Here is an 18,684-nt window from a genome sequence, read left to right as displayed (position 1 = left end):
GTCAAAAAAAGAATCTTGCTGAGTGAAGTGAGCAGAACCAGGAGAAAGTTGTACACAGTAAAGGCCACACTGTGTGATGACTGACTTTGATAGACTTAGCTCTTCTCAGCAATGCAAGGATCTAAGACAACTCCAAAAGACTCACAATGGAAAATGCTATCCACATCCAGAACAAGAACTGTGGAGTTTGAATGCAGATGGAAGCATACTATTTGCTCTCCTTTTCCTTTGCTGTTTTGTTTTATTGCTTCATTCTCGTGGCTCCTCCCATTAGTTCTAATTGTTCTTTACATCATGACTAATCAGAAAATATGCTTAATATGAATGTATAAGTAGTAGAGCCTATATCACATTGCACACCATCTTGGAGGGGGGGAAGGAGGAGAAAATTTAAAACTCAAAATCTTATGGAAGTGAATGTCGACAACTAAAAATAAATACATCAATTATTTAAAAAAAAAAAGAATCTTGATACAATACAAGAAATAATTAAAGAAAATTGTCCTGAAGCATTAGAACAAGGGGTGGGGGAAGTAGAAACAGAAAAAACCCACTGATCACCACCTGAAAGAGAGCCTATGAGGAAAACCCATAGGAATATTATAGTCAAATTTCAAAAACCTCAGCTCAAGGATAAAATATTACAAGCAACAAGAGAAAAATAATTTAAATATGGTGGTACCACAATTAGAATCACACAAGACCCAGCAGCAGTGACACTAAAAGACCACAGGCCTTGGAACACTATATATCAAAGAGCAAAAGAACTGGGGTTCCAGTCAAAATGTTATACCCAGAAAAGTTAAGAATAATCCTGAGTGGAAAAAAAAATGGACATTTAATGAACTGTCAGACTTTCAAGACTTGTTAAAAAAACAAACAAAAAAAACCAACCTGAGCTTAACAGAAGATTTGATGTATAAGAGCCAGGAAAAATATAAGGTGCACATCAAAGACTAATTACAAGGGACTCAATAAGGACAGACTGTTTACCTTTAATGTATGTAAAATGTAAAGCTTATGTCTAAGACTGTTATTAGTAACTGGGTAATTTGTAAGAAAGATTGGGGTAGACCTGACTATGATATGACTTTAAAAAGTAAAACCATCTAGGAACAGCTAAAAAGAGTAATTATTTTATACAAATGAGGTGCCAGAGGAAGAGTCGACCGAGAGGAATCAGATGGGAGAGGAGGGTTGTTAGCTCTGGAAACCCACTTTCATCAGGAATAGGTTTAAGAGGGAACAATACCAATATATGTATAAAAGTCTCCTAAATTAAAAAAAATAAATAAAACATTAAGGGGATAGGGAGGGAGGAGAAGATAAGGGAGGGATCTTTAGAGAAGAGGGTGAGGGAATATGTCAAAGGGAGGTATAGAAGGGTGTTTAGATTTATGGGAATGGGTAGATAGAGGAGGGACGAGGGGGTACGTTAAGTAAAAGCAGGGCAAGGTAACTGGTAGAAGTAAAGTAGAGGAGTTAGGAGAGGTAAGAAATAAGAGATACACACAAACATAATAACAAAGATCAGGAGTAGAATTTGTTAGGGAATGTATATGTCTATGTATGTATGTGCATGTGTGTATCTATATATATAATATATACCTGTGTGTGTGTGTCTCCGCACTTAATTGCAGCCTTCTGGGGGAGAGGGTAAGGATGGGGGGGGGGGAAGAACAAAGTAAAAAGTGCATATCAGAGAATAAAAGAAAACTAGCAAGGAAACAAAGAAATGATGGACAGCTCTCAACACAATGCATAGTATTTATTATACAGGCTTTCTTGAAATGGAAATTTATTGCTATATATTTTGAACCCTCTCTTACATTCCGCTGTGCACATGTCAGGCTTTTTTTATTATTTTGTATTTGTTTCAAAATTTAAGTTTATAATATGTTTTTCTTTTCTTATTACATATTTAAGTTTCAGTAATAAAAACAAAATATTGTTTCTGAGGTAACTATTCTATTAAGGTTCCTACTATGTACCAAACACTAGGGACACCCAGAGAGAAAGCTCAACAATCTCTAATAGGTGTTGCATTCCTTCCAATAGTACCTAGTGACTGACTGGCAGAGGACATGTCATTCGTAATAGAAATTATTTTACAATTCAGCCAATGCTCTGACATAACATTTGTCCAGAGCCTAGTTCTGGCTTATTAAAGAGTTCCCATTACCCAAACTGGCTCTCTCATATTCCTAAACTTGACACGTTATTATGCCAGTTAAGATTGTTTTCATAAGGCAAACAGCACTTAGCACAGTGCCTGGCACATAGTAGTCATTATAAAAATGCTCATTCCCTTCCCTATAAAGACAGAAGCTGCTAGGTGTCACAGGGAATAGAGCACTGGGCAGAGTCAAGAAGACTTCTGTTCAAACCTAGTCTCGGACGCTCACTAGCTCTGTGACCTTGGACAAGTCATTTAACCTCTGTTTGCCTCAGTTCTTCAACTGTAAAATGAGGAGATAATAATAACACCTACTCCCCACGATCAAATGAGATAAAGCCCATAGCACATTGTCTGCCACATTAGAGGCACTTAATGAATACTTATTTCCTCCCCTTCCTTTCCCCCTCTCCTCCTCGCCCCATCCCTTCCCTCTGTAAAGCCCATTCTAAAGAAATAAACTCTAACTTAGGAGACATACTGTACCAGCAGCAAAAGATGCTGGTTAATGGTATGATGTCATGGCAAAACTAAACAGGCATGGTAAAAATCTCTTGTTTCTGTTAAAACTCCTGAACACTCATATTTCTACCCAAGGAAAGTATGGGTACAGCAGCGGAGTGGGAAGGAGTAGCTTCTGAGAAAACACACATCAAGACATGTCCTGCTGCTGGGTACTAAGAAGGCAAGATATGAGGTGGAGGTTATGGTTTTCTGGAGAAGAGTTTCACTGATGAAGATCCACCTCTCACGACCCTTCAATCCTTCTCAGTGATTTCTCAGGTCAGGCTGAAATGAAGGGGCCTGGGTATACTGGGGGGCTGTGAATCCTATGATGAATCTGCAGCTGTCCAAAGTGCCAACATTCTTCTAGTCTCCAGGCTGTACACTTGATGATAAATAGAGCCTTTATTAAGGACTTACTGTGTGCCAGGCACTATGCTAAGTGATACTGGTCTGTTCACCCATATTAATTCATTGCTGGGGGAAAGGGGGTGGTTTTTGCCTTTTTGTTTTTTTATTTTGAGTTTTCCTCTACCTGTGCTATCTCTAGGAAGCTGATCACATCCCAGAGTTAGGGTTTTCTACAACTCTAAAGCCACTTAAGCGCTGGAAACTGCTCTTGAAGACCATGAAAACCCTGGCACCAAGGGGTGAGCTGAGGTGAGTGAAATACATTTCTAACACTACACTCTGCCATGTGGGCTGAGCTACTTCTTTTCCTTTAGAAGTATTAAGATTGTCCTTAATTAACTTGACTATACAGGTGAATAAGGCTCAGGCCCTGTTCTTGGCTTCCTAAATGCACAAAACCTTAAGGAGTGCCAGTTCCTGAGGTCTGAAGTGGGGCAGGGAAGCTGTGCTCAGTTGAATCAACAAAGTGTCCGACACAGTGTTGATGACTAAACATACTTGTTGGAATATCTTTGCCCTGCTTCAGCTAAGTAAATCTGCCTTTATTAAATGTCATCTTCTTTGAGGGTTTCATTTCATTTCAATATTGATGACAAGGTGCCAGTCAGCCTGGATCAGCTCCAGCCTATCCCAGAGGAGTAGAAGGATTGCGCTGCTACAGTGAAGGTCCAGTCCAGTTGTGTGAGATAACATAAATTTGTAGAGGACCCATCAGCGCGGTTTCCATGACTTCTTCCAGCTCTGATCAGTACCATGTGAGAGGAGTGAAGGACACAGATGGTGGGAGTAACCCAAGACATGGCAAAGTGTAATTGGCAATAGACAAAGGGGCAAGGAATTAAAGAACTGATGAACGTGCAGAATAGAATGTTCCCACTACGGTTTCCAGAACAATAAGGAAAGAGAGTGTACACAGCTAGTACAAGGATGATAAGACTACGAAAAGACTGATTACTGGAGAGAAGGAAGGTCAGGGTGAGGATGAACTATAGGATTTGGAGTCATCAAGCACTGATGGATGGGTATGGAATGATAAAAGATTAGGATTAAATAAAGGAATTTTGGATATCATGAACCTAGAAGATGAACACTGATTTAACTCTCCAGGAAACATGCTCATTGAGAAAATATCAGAAGCCAAATAAAAATTTATTAATTAAATTAATAAACATGAATGGTTTGCATTGTAGCATTAAATGTAAAAACATTACAAAACAGCTTAAGTAACAAAAAGCAAGATAATCACGCTGCTCAAAGAAACATGTTTACTGGAAACACAGGTGCCTGGGGCAGCCAGGGAGGGTAGTGGGTAGAGTGCTGGACCCGGAGCGAGGAAGACCTGCATTCAAATCGCACCTCAGACATTTACAAGCCAGGCAACATTGCAAAAGTCACTTAACCTCTATCAACTTCAATTTCCTCCTTGGCAAAAGTGTGCTTGATGGCTTCCAAGGTCCCTTCCAGCTCCAATTCCATGATCCTCTGACCTAAATTAGACGTGGGGAGGCTTTTTTCCCTATTACTGTGATTCTGAGTAAAACTTCGTCTGAGAAAGTTTTCTGGTATTTATTACATGTCTACGATTCTCTACAATACTGAACCTGGGGATGTTTTATTAGTTACATACTACCATAGAAAGCTGTTCTACATGTTTAAGACTTCTTTCCAGGATTAATCAGCTGATTTTGAATAAAGTGTGAGGATTTACTGAATGCCTTCCCATATTTACTTAATTTTAAGGCTATTCTACAACAGGAATCCTCTAACAGCTACGTAGAATCGACATGTAATAGAAGGCTTTTGATACATCCAAAAGGCTTCTTTTCAATAAGAATCCTCCAGTGCTTAACAAGATCTGGGCAATGACTGATGACTTTCCAACATTCCTTTCTCTGGTATGAATCATCTGAGGTTCAAAAAGTTATGAGCTGCAACTGAAGATTCATTACATTTAAAAGACTTCTCTACCGCATGAATCACTGTATTTCAATAAGTTATGAACTGCAATTGAAGCTTTTCCCACATTTATTACATTTATAAGCCTTCTCTCCATTATAAATCTTCTGATGTTCAATAAGTAATGAGCTGCAACTGTAGCGTTTGCCACATGTATTATTACACTTATAAGACTTCGCTTCAGTATGAATCCTCTCAAATAGAATAAGGCTTGACCTCTGAGGTAATGTTTTTCCACATTAATGGCATTTATAAGGCTACTGGCCAGTACAAATCTTCCAGTTCTAAATAATCTGTCAATGAGTCAAGGAATGCTTGGTCACATTTGTTCTAAGGCTTCTCTCCAACATGAACCTTCTGATGTCGAATGAGGCTACCTTTCTGAGTGAAAGCATTCCCACATTCCTTACATTTGTAAGGTTTCTCTCCAGTATGAATCCTTCGGTGTTGAATAACATGTGAGGAATTAGAGAAAACTTTCCCACATTCATTACATTTATAAGGCTTCTCTCCAGTATGAATCCTCTGATGTCGAATGAGGCTACCATTCTGAATGAAGGCTTTCCCACATTCTTTACATTTATAAGGTTTTTCTCCAGTATGAATCCTCTGATGTTGAGTAACATGTGAGGTTTTAAAGAATGCTTTTCCACATTCATTACATTTATAAGACTTCTCTCCAGTATGCATCCTCTGATGTTGAATAAGGCCAGATATATGAGTGAATGATTTACCACAATGATTACATTTATAAGGTTTCTCTCCATTATGAATCTTCTGGTGTTGAGTAAGGGTTGAATTCTGAGTAAATGCCTTCCCACATGCTTTGCATTTATAAGGCTTCTCTCTAGTATGAATTCTCTGATGCTGAATAACTCGTGAGGTATTAGAGAATGCTTTCCCACATTCGTTACATTTATAAGGCTTCTCTCTGGTATGACTCTTCTGATGTTGAATAAGACCAGAATTCTGAGTGAATTCTTTCCCACATTCATGACATTTATAAAGTTTCTCTCCAGTATGAATTAACTGATGTTGAATAAAGTAAGAGGATTTACTGAATGCTTTCCCACATTCATTACATTTAAAAGGCTTTTCTTCAGTATGAATCATCTGATGTACATTAAGATCAGATTTCTGAATGAAGGCTTTCCCACATACATTACATTTATACGGTTTCTCCCCTGTATGGATCCTCTGGTGCCGTATAATGCTTGAGTTGTGAGTGAAGGCTTTTCCACATTCATTACATTTATAAGGCTTCTCTCCAGAATGAATCTTTTCATGTTCAGTAAGGTGTGAGCATTGTCTGAAAGCTTTTCCACATTCCTTACATTTATAACATTTCTCTCTAGGATGACTCTTATGATGTTTAGTCATTTTTCTCAAATCACTTCCCTGTTGCCTCCTTTTCTGGCTGTCGTGTTTCCCCAAATCTGAAAATATGGAGTAGCAAAGACTGCCCCCTGTGAGACTTTTTATTTTCATAACCTGGGATGATTGTTCTTCTGGAATATTCTCATTTGGAGTCACCTCTGTGGTTTCATTGCTAGTCTCCAAATCTGAAAGAGATTAATAAATCATGAATTTCTCCAGTTCTCCAATCTGGGAGAAAGGGGATGAAGTGATGCAACTGAAAATGGTTTCCAGTGATGAGAAGGCACATGGTTTTGAGAACTCTCAAATACAGCCTGACACTCTGGGAAGATGGCAGGAAAGGACGATGGAAGAAAAGTGAGGAATCATCAAAAGATTTTGGAAGGAGACTGATGTATGCATAATAGGAGCACCGTGGATGAGGATGAACAATCAAGGAAGACTGATTGTGGGATGTTCCTGAAACAGATTGTGATAGGATCACTCTGGCTAGCCTCTGATGAATAAGGTTTAACAAAATAGTTTAAGAGAAGAAATGGAAAGAAAAGAAAATATGAAAAAAGCAGGGATCTGGAGAAGTATCTGGAATCAGGACACAGGACACAAAGTGAAAAGTGAAAGTGAAAAGTAAAAAGTTAAAAGACTAACATCACTAAGTGGCCACTCTGTGCAACAGAAAGGGCTTTTCCTCATTTCTCAAATAAGTAAAGAAATTAATCAAATGTACAAGATCACAAGTCATGCCACAATTGATAAATGGTCAAAGGATATGAACAGGAAGTTTTCAAATGAAGAAATCAAAGCTATCTATAGTCATATGAAAAAAAATGCTCTAAATCACTATTGATTAGAGAAATGCACATTAAAACAACTCTGAGATACCACCTCATACCAATCAGATTGGCTAATATAACAGAAAAGGAAAATAATAAATGTTGGAGGGAATGTGGGAAAATTGGGACACTAATGCACTGTTGGTGGAGTTGTGAACTGATCCAACCATTCTGGAGAGCAATTTGGAACTACACCCAAAGGCCTATAAAACTGTGCATGCCCTTTGATCCAGCAACACCACTATTAGGTCTGTATTCCAAAGAGATCAAAAAAGGGGGGAAAGCACCTATCTGTACAAAAATATTCACAGCAGCTCTTTTCTGTAGCGACAAAGAATTGGAAATTGAAGGGATGTCCATCAATTGGGAAATAGCTGAACAAGTTGTAGTATATGACTGTGAAAGAATACTATGGTATTATAAAAAATGATGACCAGGCGGATTTCAGAGAAAACCTGGAAAGACATATCAACTGATGCAAAGCTAAGTGAGCAGAACCAGAAGACTATTGTATGCAGTAACAGCAATACTGTACGATGATCAACTGTGAATGACTTAGCTATTTCTCAGCAATACAACGATCCAAGACAATTCCAAAGGACTCATGACACAAATGCTATCCAACTCCAGAGAAAGAACTAATGGCATCTGAATGCAGATCAAAGCATACTATTTTTCACTTTCTGTATTTTTTTTTGAGGTTTTTCTTCCTTTGGGTCTATGTCTTCTTTCACAACATAATCAATATGGTAATATGTTTTGCATGATTAAACATGTATGACCTATATTAAATGGCTTATTGTCTCAGGGAGAAGGGAGGTGAGGGATGGAGAAAATTTGGAACTCAAAAATTTTAATAAATGAACTTAAAAACTGTCTTTACATGTAATTGGAGAAAATAAAACATTACTTAAAAAAAAAAGAAAGGGGGACAGCTACGGGGCGCAGTGGAGAGAGCACCGGCCCTGAAGTTCAAACCCGGCCTCTGACCAAACACTTGACACTTACTAGCTGTGTGGTCGACCCTGGGCAAGTCACTTAACCCCAACTGCCTAAGCAAAAAAAAAAAAAAAAAAAAAAGGGTCTTGGATTTGGCATGGGTTCAAATCTCAGTCCTATCATTTATTCTGTATTTTTGTTGTATTTCAGTCATTTCAGTCGTGTCCAACTCTTTGTGACTTCATTTGGGGTTTTCCTGGCAAAGTTACTGGAGTGGTTTGTCATTTCCTTCTCCAGCTCATTTGACAGATGAGGAAAATGAGACAAAACAGGGTTAAATGATTTGCCCAGTTAGTAAGTGTCCAAGGCCAGGTATGAACTTGGGAAGATAAGTTTTCCTGACTCCAGGTCAGGCACTCTGTCTACTGTGCCACCTAGCTGCCCTACTCTGTATTTTATCTTGTACAAACCATATGATCGTCCTCGGTATGTTTCTTCAACTGCAGAATTAAGGGGATCACACTAAAATATCTCTTAGTTTCCTTCTCTGCAGTTTTGACCCATCAGATCAATAAATCATAATAATATATATGATATATAAACATGTCTTTGATCTTTACCACATGCTTTCCACACATCATGTTACTTTATCATCACAACATCCCTATCATGAAAGTACAACAGTGCTTTTTATTCCTGTTCTACACATGTTGAGAGAGGTTAAGTGTCTTGTCTGGATTCATATAGTAAGAAATAATAGCTCACATAATAGCTATGTTACTTTTAGGGCTACAAAGCACTTTCCACAGAGAGTACAGTAAAGAGGGTCACTATTATCATCCCTATTTCAAATACAACATATTTCAAATACAACCTACTTTGTGCTCTTTTTTGTAGCTGCCTTCCAATTTTTTTTTTTTTTATCTTTTGGAGCCAAAGGAGAACAGAAGAATGGAAGTAGAGCCCAGGAGGAATCTGGTACCAAAAGGGAGAACCAAAAACCCAGAGAGAAAAATAGGGAGAGAAGGGGAGGGAGGAAGGCGGAGGGAAGGAAAGAGAGTGGGGGAAGAAAGAGAGACAGGAGGAAGGAAAAAGAGGGTAGATACACAGCAGGGTTGAGAGAGAAGAGGGGGGAGAGGGAGGGAACATAAATGGTCAGGCAGTATGAAGCGATGCAGAGAGATCAAAGATGAGGAGTGAGAAAATCCCATTTGACTTGGTAATTAAGAGATAACTTTGGAGAAGCAGTTTCAGGTGAGTAATGAATCCATATTGCAGAGGGTTTAGAAGAATCACAGACTGACAGAATTGCAAATCCAATTTGAGAAGGGGAAAGAGCCTTAGTATCCAGTTAGTTCAATTCCTACCCAACAGGAAACTCCACTGTAACATAGCTGACAAGTGGTCATCCAGTCTCTGACTGAAGGATGGCCACCATTTCTCCAGGTATCCCATCCCATTCTTGGACATATCTAATTTTTAAAATTTTTTTTCCCCTGACATCAAGCCTAAATTTTCTTCCCTGCCACTTCCACCCTTTGCTGCTATTTCTTGTCCTGAAGCCAAAAGAATAAATCTAATGCCTTCTTCCAAAACAAATTTTAAATACTTGAAGACAGCTACCATACCTCCTTCCCCTTAATTTTTCTCTCTTCAATTACATCCCTACTTGATTCTTTTAACTAATCCTCATATGACATGGACTCAAGACCTTCCCCCGTGCTGGCTGCTCTCCACTAAAGAAGCTCCAGCTTTTTAATGTCCTTCTTAAACAGTGATGCCCAAAAATGGACACAAATCCAGATGAAGTCTGAAAAGGGCAGAGCACACTGGGACCATCACCCTATGCCTAGTTTAAGCTTTTGCCCTTTTTAATGCACCCTGTGATGGCATCAGCACTGCTAAACTGTATTGAGTCCACTAAAATTCCAAGATGGTTTTCAAAACAACTGCTGTCTAACCCTGCCTTGTGCACCCTCTATTTGTGAAGTTGTCTCTTTGTTCACAAATGAAATAATTTACATTTAACTTTACTGAATTCCACCTTATTAGATTCAGCACTACACTACCAAGTGTATCAACACAATGCTACTCTATCAGGATCTTTCTGGGTCATAGCTGGCATAGCTCTGGTGACAGAAGTGGAGAGATCTGAGTTTGGAACCAGGGAGACCTGAGTTTAAATCTGGCCTCAGATACTTGCTAGCTCTGTGACCCTGGGCAAGTCAATTAAATTGTTTGCCTCAGTTTCCTCAGTTATAAAATGGGAATAATAAATAGAAGTCACCTCAAAGGGTTGTTGTGAGGATCAAATGTGATAATTATAAGAGATGCTTAGCATAGTGCCTGGCACACAGTAGGTTCCAAAACTCTGGGATGCATTTCCTTTCCTCTACCACAAAGTAAATAAAGCAACGTTCACTTGCCTTGAGAGCTTCCAATATTTCCATCTCAGCAACCAATTAATTCCTCCTTGTTATTACAATGCCGAGCCCATGGCAAGCAGTATATAAAAGTTAGCTATTATTATTATTATTGACTATCTATTCCTGCACTGAATTTCCTTTTGTTGGTTTCTCAGCTTTTTGAAGGAGGAAAATGATCACAAGAAAGTCCAGCTATGTGGGATCTGGCAGAGAGAGCTCCAGCAGATATCCACAAAAATGAAAAGCACTATCCCTACCATGTCATGACTCTGGACCTGGCTTGTCATCTCTTTCCCAAATTGCTCATCTCTCTGTCCAGGTAATCTGTAATACAATATAATCTGTAATATACTCCAATGACAAAATATTCTTCATTTCTCCCTCCTTTGACCTTCATACACATTTCTTCATGTCTTCCCCCTTGAATTACTGAGTTACTTCTTTCATGAGTACAGGGTTAAGGACTGGACCTGAGACTTGTTTGACATAGGGGATTTCCAGAGAAGAGAATTCCCCTCTATCAACACAAATCAGTACCTTCTTTGCAACTAGTAGTTTTGAAGACTGCTGCCTTCAGCATGAAGCTATTAAATGACTTGGGCAGGGCCTCACAGAAACTTTGTGCGAGACAGAACTTGAATCCATGTTCTCTCTTCTAGAACAGCTCTCAATCCAACTTACCACAATGCCACTTGAGTAAATCTCTTATCATACAAAGTTTCCCACACAAATATCTGTTTAATTGCACTGTTTCTTTTGAATAAGGTTGCTCAAATGATTTGCGACTTCATCCCATAAAATCTTAGGTGGGATTTGAACAGTTTCAGAGTGGAAAAAGATCTTTGTTGTAAATCATAACATCTGAAATCTCTTTGTGAATGACAAAGTTACTTCTTGTTTCTTTGGGAACCATTTAATGTTATTAAAAAAAAAAAGATCTTCAACTTAATTTTTAAAATAGTGACATTAAGAGTAAAGAAAGGGTTTCAAGGATATCTAGCAAAGAAATGGACTACCATGTTTGTTGTACACTTCAGACCTGAAAAACATTATGGTACATCAGCTAATTTGCACATATTTTATGATAAGGAAGAGTAAATTTAAAAAAATATGAGAAATCATACAAACATTTGGAGCCTTAGGTATGTTTTGTTTTGTTTTTTTTTTAAAAAGGACTATATGATGGGGAAATCTGGAGAACTATGGCTTTTTAAGGCAGGATGCTTTCATTTAAGTTACTGACGTTGGAGGAACCTGCAGAACTAGGTACAGGAACATGAAATAGGGTAGGGTGCCATACTGGAAAGCTGCAGTCTCTGAGCTGGGACGTAAGATCAGTCAGTTAATAGACGCTTCAGGCTCCTGATTGGTTGCAATTTGACTTCACTGACCAATGGCGCCAATGAAAATGATGGCTCTTTGCCGCCAGCTAGAGTTCAAGAAGGATTGCCATTCTCTGTTGCCACCTCTGGTGTGAGAAGGAAAAGCAGAGAGTTTGCAGCAGCTTTGGGTACCCTGGGTGAGCAGAGTCAACCTGAACGTGTCCCTGTAAACTCCATTCTGATTGGACCAGGGAGAGCCACATAAGGAACATTCTGTATTCTGAAGTTCAAAGAAGACTGCCATTCACCTTAAGAGTTGACATTTTCACAATTTTGACTATGATATAAAATGGAAAGAACCACAAAATAACCAAAAGTGAATCCTGCAAAATTACAAAGAAACAAACACGATTCAGTTTAGTAGCTCTGTAGGTGTGGTGCACGACACACATGTTCAAACTTTTTACAAAGTACTGATCAACTTCACTGGTTTTCCTCTTCTTTTTTGTTTATCCAGATGAACTGTGATAAAGGCAGAGTTCATTGGGACCATCACCCTACACCTAGAAGAAAGTTTTGCTCTTCTCAAAGCAGTCAATGATAACATTAGCTGGAGGGGGGCACACTGAACTGTAATTGGAGGCATTTTGGAATGTAAAAAAACCAGACTATATAAAGATTATTTTAAAAAATATTACATAACTAAGAATAAAAGTGGAGAAGTGATTTTAAAAGGTTGTACATAGCCAAGTTAGTGGTCAGACCAAGATATCCATCCAAACCAAGATAAGTCCTCTGACTTTTGGTATGGTTCTCTCGTCATTAGGATCATTATTATTATTGTGATAGTTGTTTCTGTTCCTGCTCTACTGCCTCTACTTGGAGCAAGTTCTGAACTGTAGAAAAGCTAAAGTGGCATTGATCGTGGTTCTGTTTCAATCAAATAATGACTGCTTCTGTTTGGGTTTGTTTCTCAGTGATGACTTCAGTAAGAAAAGCTAAGTTTATACAATTAATAAACTTTGACTAAAAAATATATCATTTGTTCCTGGAAAATTATGTATATTAGATCCAAGTTCAGAATGTTTGAGAACTCATCTTTATGCAATAACATTTTTCTTAAAGATGAGGTACAAAACTTCAGCTAAAAGACTACCAGGCATTAGTACAGATAATTCTGGCTTTATGTCAATTCACATTACACAAATTTGAATTCTGAAGGAAAAACACATTCCAAAAAAACCCTAGGTTAATTTTACTATACAATTACTATGCACTGGCGCACTCTCTCTGTCTCTCTCTCCCTCCTTCCCCACCCTCCTCCTGCCCCTCTGATTGGTACTCAGCAACCTCCCACCCACCCCCAACCACACTCTCTCTCTCTGAAACCCCATAGCAGGATCAAGGCTTGGCTTCAGACACCTTCTGGCCTTTCTGGCCGCTGTGTGTCTTTCCTCTATCTGTCTACACTTGTGTACTATGTCTTTCCCCAGCCCCAGCCTACTACTCATCCTCTTCTGTCCGTATCTATGTCGAGGCCCTATGTGTCTGCCACCCTTGTGTGTTCTGGCCAGGCCACCACGAGGCTAGCCCTGGCCCCCACATATGCTCCTCTGGTCCTGGGCCCAATGTGTCCTGAAACCAGGCCAGCCTCTTCCCTCCACTGGCTGTCCCCTTTCTGCTTCTTTCCTCCCTCACATTCAAAGGCAAAACAGCATTATGTAAAAAATTACTTTTTGCAGGCATCTGCAGACGGGTCCACTTACGTAAAGCAAGAACTATTTGTAATTTTTGGTGATTTTGGAAGAGCAGGCCTATTGCCACTTGGTAGCAGAGTGGGCAGGGTGCTGGACTCCCTGTTAGGAAGTCAGGAAGACCTGAGTTCAAATCTAGCCTCAGATACTTCCTAGCTGTGTTCCCTCAATAGAACCTCTGCCTTAGTTTCCTCATCTGTAAAATAGGGATCATAACAGCACCTCCCTCCCAGGGTGGTCATAAGGCTACAATAAGATATTTATAAAACACTTCGAAAACCTTAAAGTGCTACACAAATGCTATTATTTCCAACACTTTGCAATTTATAAACATTAATAACTTTATACCCCAAAATGCATAGCAGGTTTACTAAAGTCTATCAATATTTTATATCTGCTTTAGGATGAATAAAATTGTTATGCAGGAATACCAATGATGTGTATGTATTGGCAAAGCACTCAACTGATGTAGTCATTTGGCACATTACATAATTTTCCTATATTTTATTCCTATGTATGTTCCTATATTTTAAAATGTTGATTCTAGAATGACAATGTAAATCCAGAAATACAGCTTTTAATTTTTGATTCTGATAACAGGTTCATGCAAGAATCAATAAAAATTCCTTTTAAAAAAAAAGGACTAAGACTTTTTAAAAAAACCTGTTTAAGGGTGACGGATAATTGAAAGAGTTTGTAAAAATAACGTTCAACTTAAAAGAGGAGAATTTTCCTAACTAGGAGTGGAAGGATCAACAGGTAAGCAGTAAGCACAGATGCAGTTTTGTGGGGTTAAGATCCCGGATGTACCAATAACACTGACACCTTCGGACCAGAGTTGTGAGTTACCATAAACACAGGAGTTTTCCTCCCTCCTGTGCTTCACTGCCAGGTTCTTGTGTGATCACTCTTCACCACAGATACCGAGTGCATAGCTGGGAGGCTGTAATCTGAGCTTCTATGTGTATTCTGATGGGCTTTGTGTATGCATTTGTTTTAACATAAGTATTTATATATTGTCATTTCTTTTGTGTTGCTGCTGTTAATATTGTTATAATTAAGATACGAAAACGCCTTTATTGCCAGTGGCTGATTATAGGGATAAAAGATATACTAGCTGGAGTCTAGAAAAAATGTATTTCATCTCAACAGGGTTTACACCTGAGAAGCTGAGTTTGAATGGAACTCTATGCTGTGGTCTCTCCCTTGGTGGTATGAGGGTAAGCTGGAGTAAGTGAACCAAACCCAAAGAACAATGAGGGGCGGGCCTCACATGACTAGGAGAAAGGTGTGAGACCCTTACACTGGGGGATATGTTGGTTCAACCCCCACCGCAGTGAGGACAAGATATATCTGCAGCTTTACTTAGGTGGTGTGTCTAATTTGAAGCATAAACATAAGAGACTAAGAGGAGAGGAAGTTAAGTCGCTGAATATAGATAGCTTGTGGTTTAGCCGTGAAAGGGGGCCAACGTCCTGGAAAAGGCCTGGAAAGATGAGATTCATCAGAGGGTGTGGGGGTGGGGAGGAGGTGGCCTTGGCAAGAAAAAAGACCAGTAACTCAGTGGACACTGGAGTAAAGGAGGAGAGAATTGGGAATGGATATAAGGGAAAGAAGGAAACAGGCATTTATTAAGCACCTACTATGTACCAGGCACTGTGCAAAGTACTTTACAAATACCTCATTTTATCCTCACAACAGCCCTGGGAAATTGGTGCTATTATTATCCCCATTTTACAGATGAGGAAACTGAGGCAGACAGAAGTAGAATCAGCTGCTAGGGTCACCCAGCTAGAAAGCTAGCTGAGTCTAGCACTCTGTCCACTCCACTGTGCCACCTGACTGCTCCCAAAATGTTTACTATTTATTGACTGCCTGAGAACCTGAAAGCATGGGGGAGAAGAATGAGCTATAAAGTCACCCAGAACCTCTGGATCAGCGCTGATGTTCAGCCACTGGAGAACGCCCAGCAGGCTCGGCAGTGAGGATGGACGCATTTCACGGAGCTCCTAAAAGCCCTTCTCTGACTGTATCTCACGGGACGCTCACGAAACAACTGTGACAGAAGTACTGCAAATATCTCACTTTTACAATGAGGAACTTTGCCCTCCCACGTGTAACCCTGCCATTTCAGGCTGGCTTCATAGTTTACTGTTAAACACAGAGGGGCCAATCTCTGTGAATGCTTTCTCCCTTTCTCTACATCCCACGTTGTCCTTATCCTGCGGCAGATAGAATTCTGAACCTGGAGTCCGGAAGACCCGGGTTCAGATCCAGCCTCAGACACTTACTAGCTGTGTAACCCTGGGCAAGTCAATTAACCCTGTCTGCCTCAGTTTCCTCATCTGTAAAATGAGCCGGAGAAGGAAAGAGCAAACCATCCAGCATCTTTGTCAAGAAAACTCCAAATGGGGTCATGAAGAGTCAAACAAGACTGAAAAATGACTAAACAACAAAAGATGAGCAGCTAAGTGGCACACTGGATAGAGTGCCAAATCCGGAGTCAGTAAGACTCATCTTCATGAGTTCAAATCTGGCTGTGACCCTAGGCAAGCCACTCAACTGTTTGCCTCAGCTTACTCATCTGTAAAATGGCAACACTGGAGAAAGAAATGGCAAAACAATTCCAATATCTTTGCCAGAAAACCCCATGGACAAAGCTCACAGGATCACGTAGAGCTTTAAAGAAACGAAGAATGTATAACATGATAAATTCCAGAAGGCAAAAGACATAGTTTTTCAACTAAGAATAGCATCCATCAGAACAGTATAATCTCATGGGGGGAGAGAAGAATGGGCTTTTAAAGAAATAGAGGACTTCCAAGCATTCTTCGTGAAAACAATGGAGCTGAGTAGAAACTGAAATGCACAGAAGTCAATAGAAACATACAAAGGCAAATAGCAGCAAAAAACCATAAAAGAGGAAGCAGGAAAAAACCATTTACATTCTAATAGAGGGAGGTGATACGTGTGTCCCCTCACAACACTATAATCATCAGGGAATCTAAGAGGACCTGATAGTGGGCTTTTTATGTTTTGATAATCTTAAAAAGAAGAAAGGAAAGGCAGGAGGGAAGGAATACACTAGGGAAAAGGAGAGAAAGTCGGGGAAATTATTTCACATCATTGGGGTATTCGAGTAGATGACTATACATACAAGGAAAAAGGAGTGAGTAACACTTGAACCACACTTTCATCTAAATTGATCAAAAGAGAGATTACTCCCTCTGTCTCTCTCTCTCTCACTCACACACACAGACACAAAAACAGTAGGGAAAGGGGAGAAGTGAGAAGAGAAAACAAAAGGGAGGGTAGATTAGGGGAAAGATTAGTTCTAAGTTAAACAAAGTATAAGCATAGAAATTGGATTATGAAGAGGGGTGGGGGTGGGCGAATTAAGGACCTGTAATTGGGCTCTAAGCAATGCAAAGGGAAGGAAAGCATGGGAGCAGAAGCAAGTTACCTGATATGAACAGGCCGTTTTCAGAGGAAAAGAATCCAAGATCCGGATAGCCTCACAAAAAAAAAATCCTCTAAATTACTAATTAGAGAAATGAAAACTAAAGCAAGTGAGGTTCCACCTCATCCCCCACTTTTTCTGGCAAAGTTGACAAAAAAGGAAAATGACAAATAGTACATAAATGAATTGTTGGTGGATGGAGCTGTTAACTAGTCCAGCTATTCTGCAAAGCATTTTGGAACTACGCCCCCCAAATAAACCGTTCATAACCTTTGGATCTAGTAATACTAGGTCTACACCAAGAAGAAAAGGAACCATATATACAAAAAAAAAGTATTTATAGCAGCTCTTTTGGTGGTGGCAAAGAAGTGGAAACTAAAGGTGTGTTCACCAATTGGGAAACGGCTGAACAACTCGTGGTATCTGGATGTCATGGAGTGCTACTGTGCTGCTGTAAGGGTGGGCGAGAGCTAGCTCGAATTGGCTCTCCAAAGCTGATCGTTAAGATTTCAGTGTGAGCATTTACCCCTCAGAAATCAGCAAATGTTACAAATCAGAACCGATTTGTGGGCTGTCTAGACTTAAATGACAGAGAAAAATGGCAATCGTGCAGATTAACCTTAAAAGCGTTATCAACCTGCATATTTTTCTGACAACCAGTTGTTAAAACACTGGCCAGCATATTCCTGGCTCTAAGAAATGATGAAGGGAGTGGTTTCAGAGAAACTTGGGAAGATTTTTATCAACTTATGTGGACTAAAGCGAGCAGAACTAGAACAATTTTGTATTTTATTGTAAAGACAAACAATTTTAAAAGACTTAAGAACTCAGATTAGCACAATGATCAACTATTCCAGAGGGCTCCTGATGAAATATGCTACCCACCTCCCGACAGAGTGGGGATGAATTCAGGGCTCAGAATGAGACATCCACATATCACACTAGACATAGCCAATGCAGTCATTTGTTTTGCTTGACTATGTATATTTGTTACAATTATTTTTTCAATGGGTCGGGAAATGTGATTTTTATTCGTTAAAAAAAAAAGATAGTGTAAAAAAGAAGCTATTCCCATAAGATCAGGAAGAAAGCGACGAGGGCTTGAGCTGGGTGGGCGTCACTTAATTCCAGGTGAAGACTGAGGCTCGCTAGTCTCCTTGCACTCCTACCACTACCACCCCAGCAACTGCTTCGTAGGGCTTTGGAAGCTTCCACCCTAAGCACCTAGATGCTTGAATACAGGAATCTGAATAAGACTGCTGGTTTGACACAAGTCTCAGGGGGCATGATAAGTCCTTCAACCATTTAGCTGACTTTGTGCCAAAGTCGCTCTAATACACTTAACCTGAAAGGGGCGTCAGGGCTGAGTGAAACGTCCAACTAATATCCCGAGCCTGCTAAGCCATGAACGGCTTTTCTGAGATTCTGCTTGCCTACTAGCACGGGCAGCAGAAAGGGGCTGCACTTAGTGGGATTCATCTGTTGTCCTCCCTGTATTGGAGTACTTTTCCTTTGTTGTGGCTGTG

The 18,684-nt window shown here is 39.7% G+C and overlaps 2 protein-coding genes across 2 annotated transcripts in view; both read right to left on the bottom strand.

Annotated features, from left to right (window-relative positions):
- The window catches only part of LOC114030971 (zinc finger protein 665-like), a 154,123-nt gene that overhangs the window by 73,243 nt on the left and 62,196 nt on the right, over positions 1 to 18,684 (bottom strand). The window lies entirely within an intron of this gene.
- Positions 4,497 to 15,695, bottom strand: LOC114030942 (zinc finger protein OZF-like). The gene is made up of 2 exons (XM_027845905.1): positions 15,620 to 15,695; positions 4,497 to 6,483 (listed from the first exon to the last, which is right to left on the bottom strand). The coding sequence occupies exons 1-2, from the start codon at positions 15,693 to 15,695 to the stop codon at positions 5,378 to 5,380; spliced, it is 1,182 nt and encodes a 393-aa protein (XP_027701706.1). The 3' UTR covers positions 4,497 to 5,377.

The sequence above is a fragment of the Vombatus ursinus genome, unplaced genomic scaffold, assembly GCF_900497805.2.
Source record: "Vombatus ursinus unplaced genomic scaffold, bare-nosed wombat genome assembly UNPS02015030.1, whole genome shotgun sequence".
NCBI classification, from domain to species: Eukaryota; Metazoa; Chordata; class Mammalia; order Diprotodontia; family Vombatidae; genus Vombatus; species Vombatus ursinus.
Note: the sequence above shows the minus strand (reverse complement) of the source record. Positions and strands in the feature narration are given on the sequence as shown.

Coding starts and splice junctions, on each gene's coding strand:
- LOC114030942 (XM_027845905.1), bottom strand. CDS start 15,695: ATGCGTCCATCCTCACTGCCGAGCCTGCTGGGCGTTCTCCAGTGGCTG. Junction 6,484..15,619: donor CGCTGATCCAGAGGTTCTGG/GTGACTTTATAG, acceptor CCATATTTTCAG/ATTTGGGGAAACACGACAGC.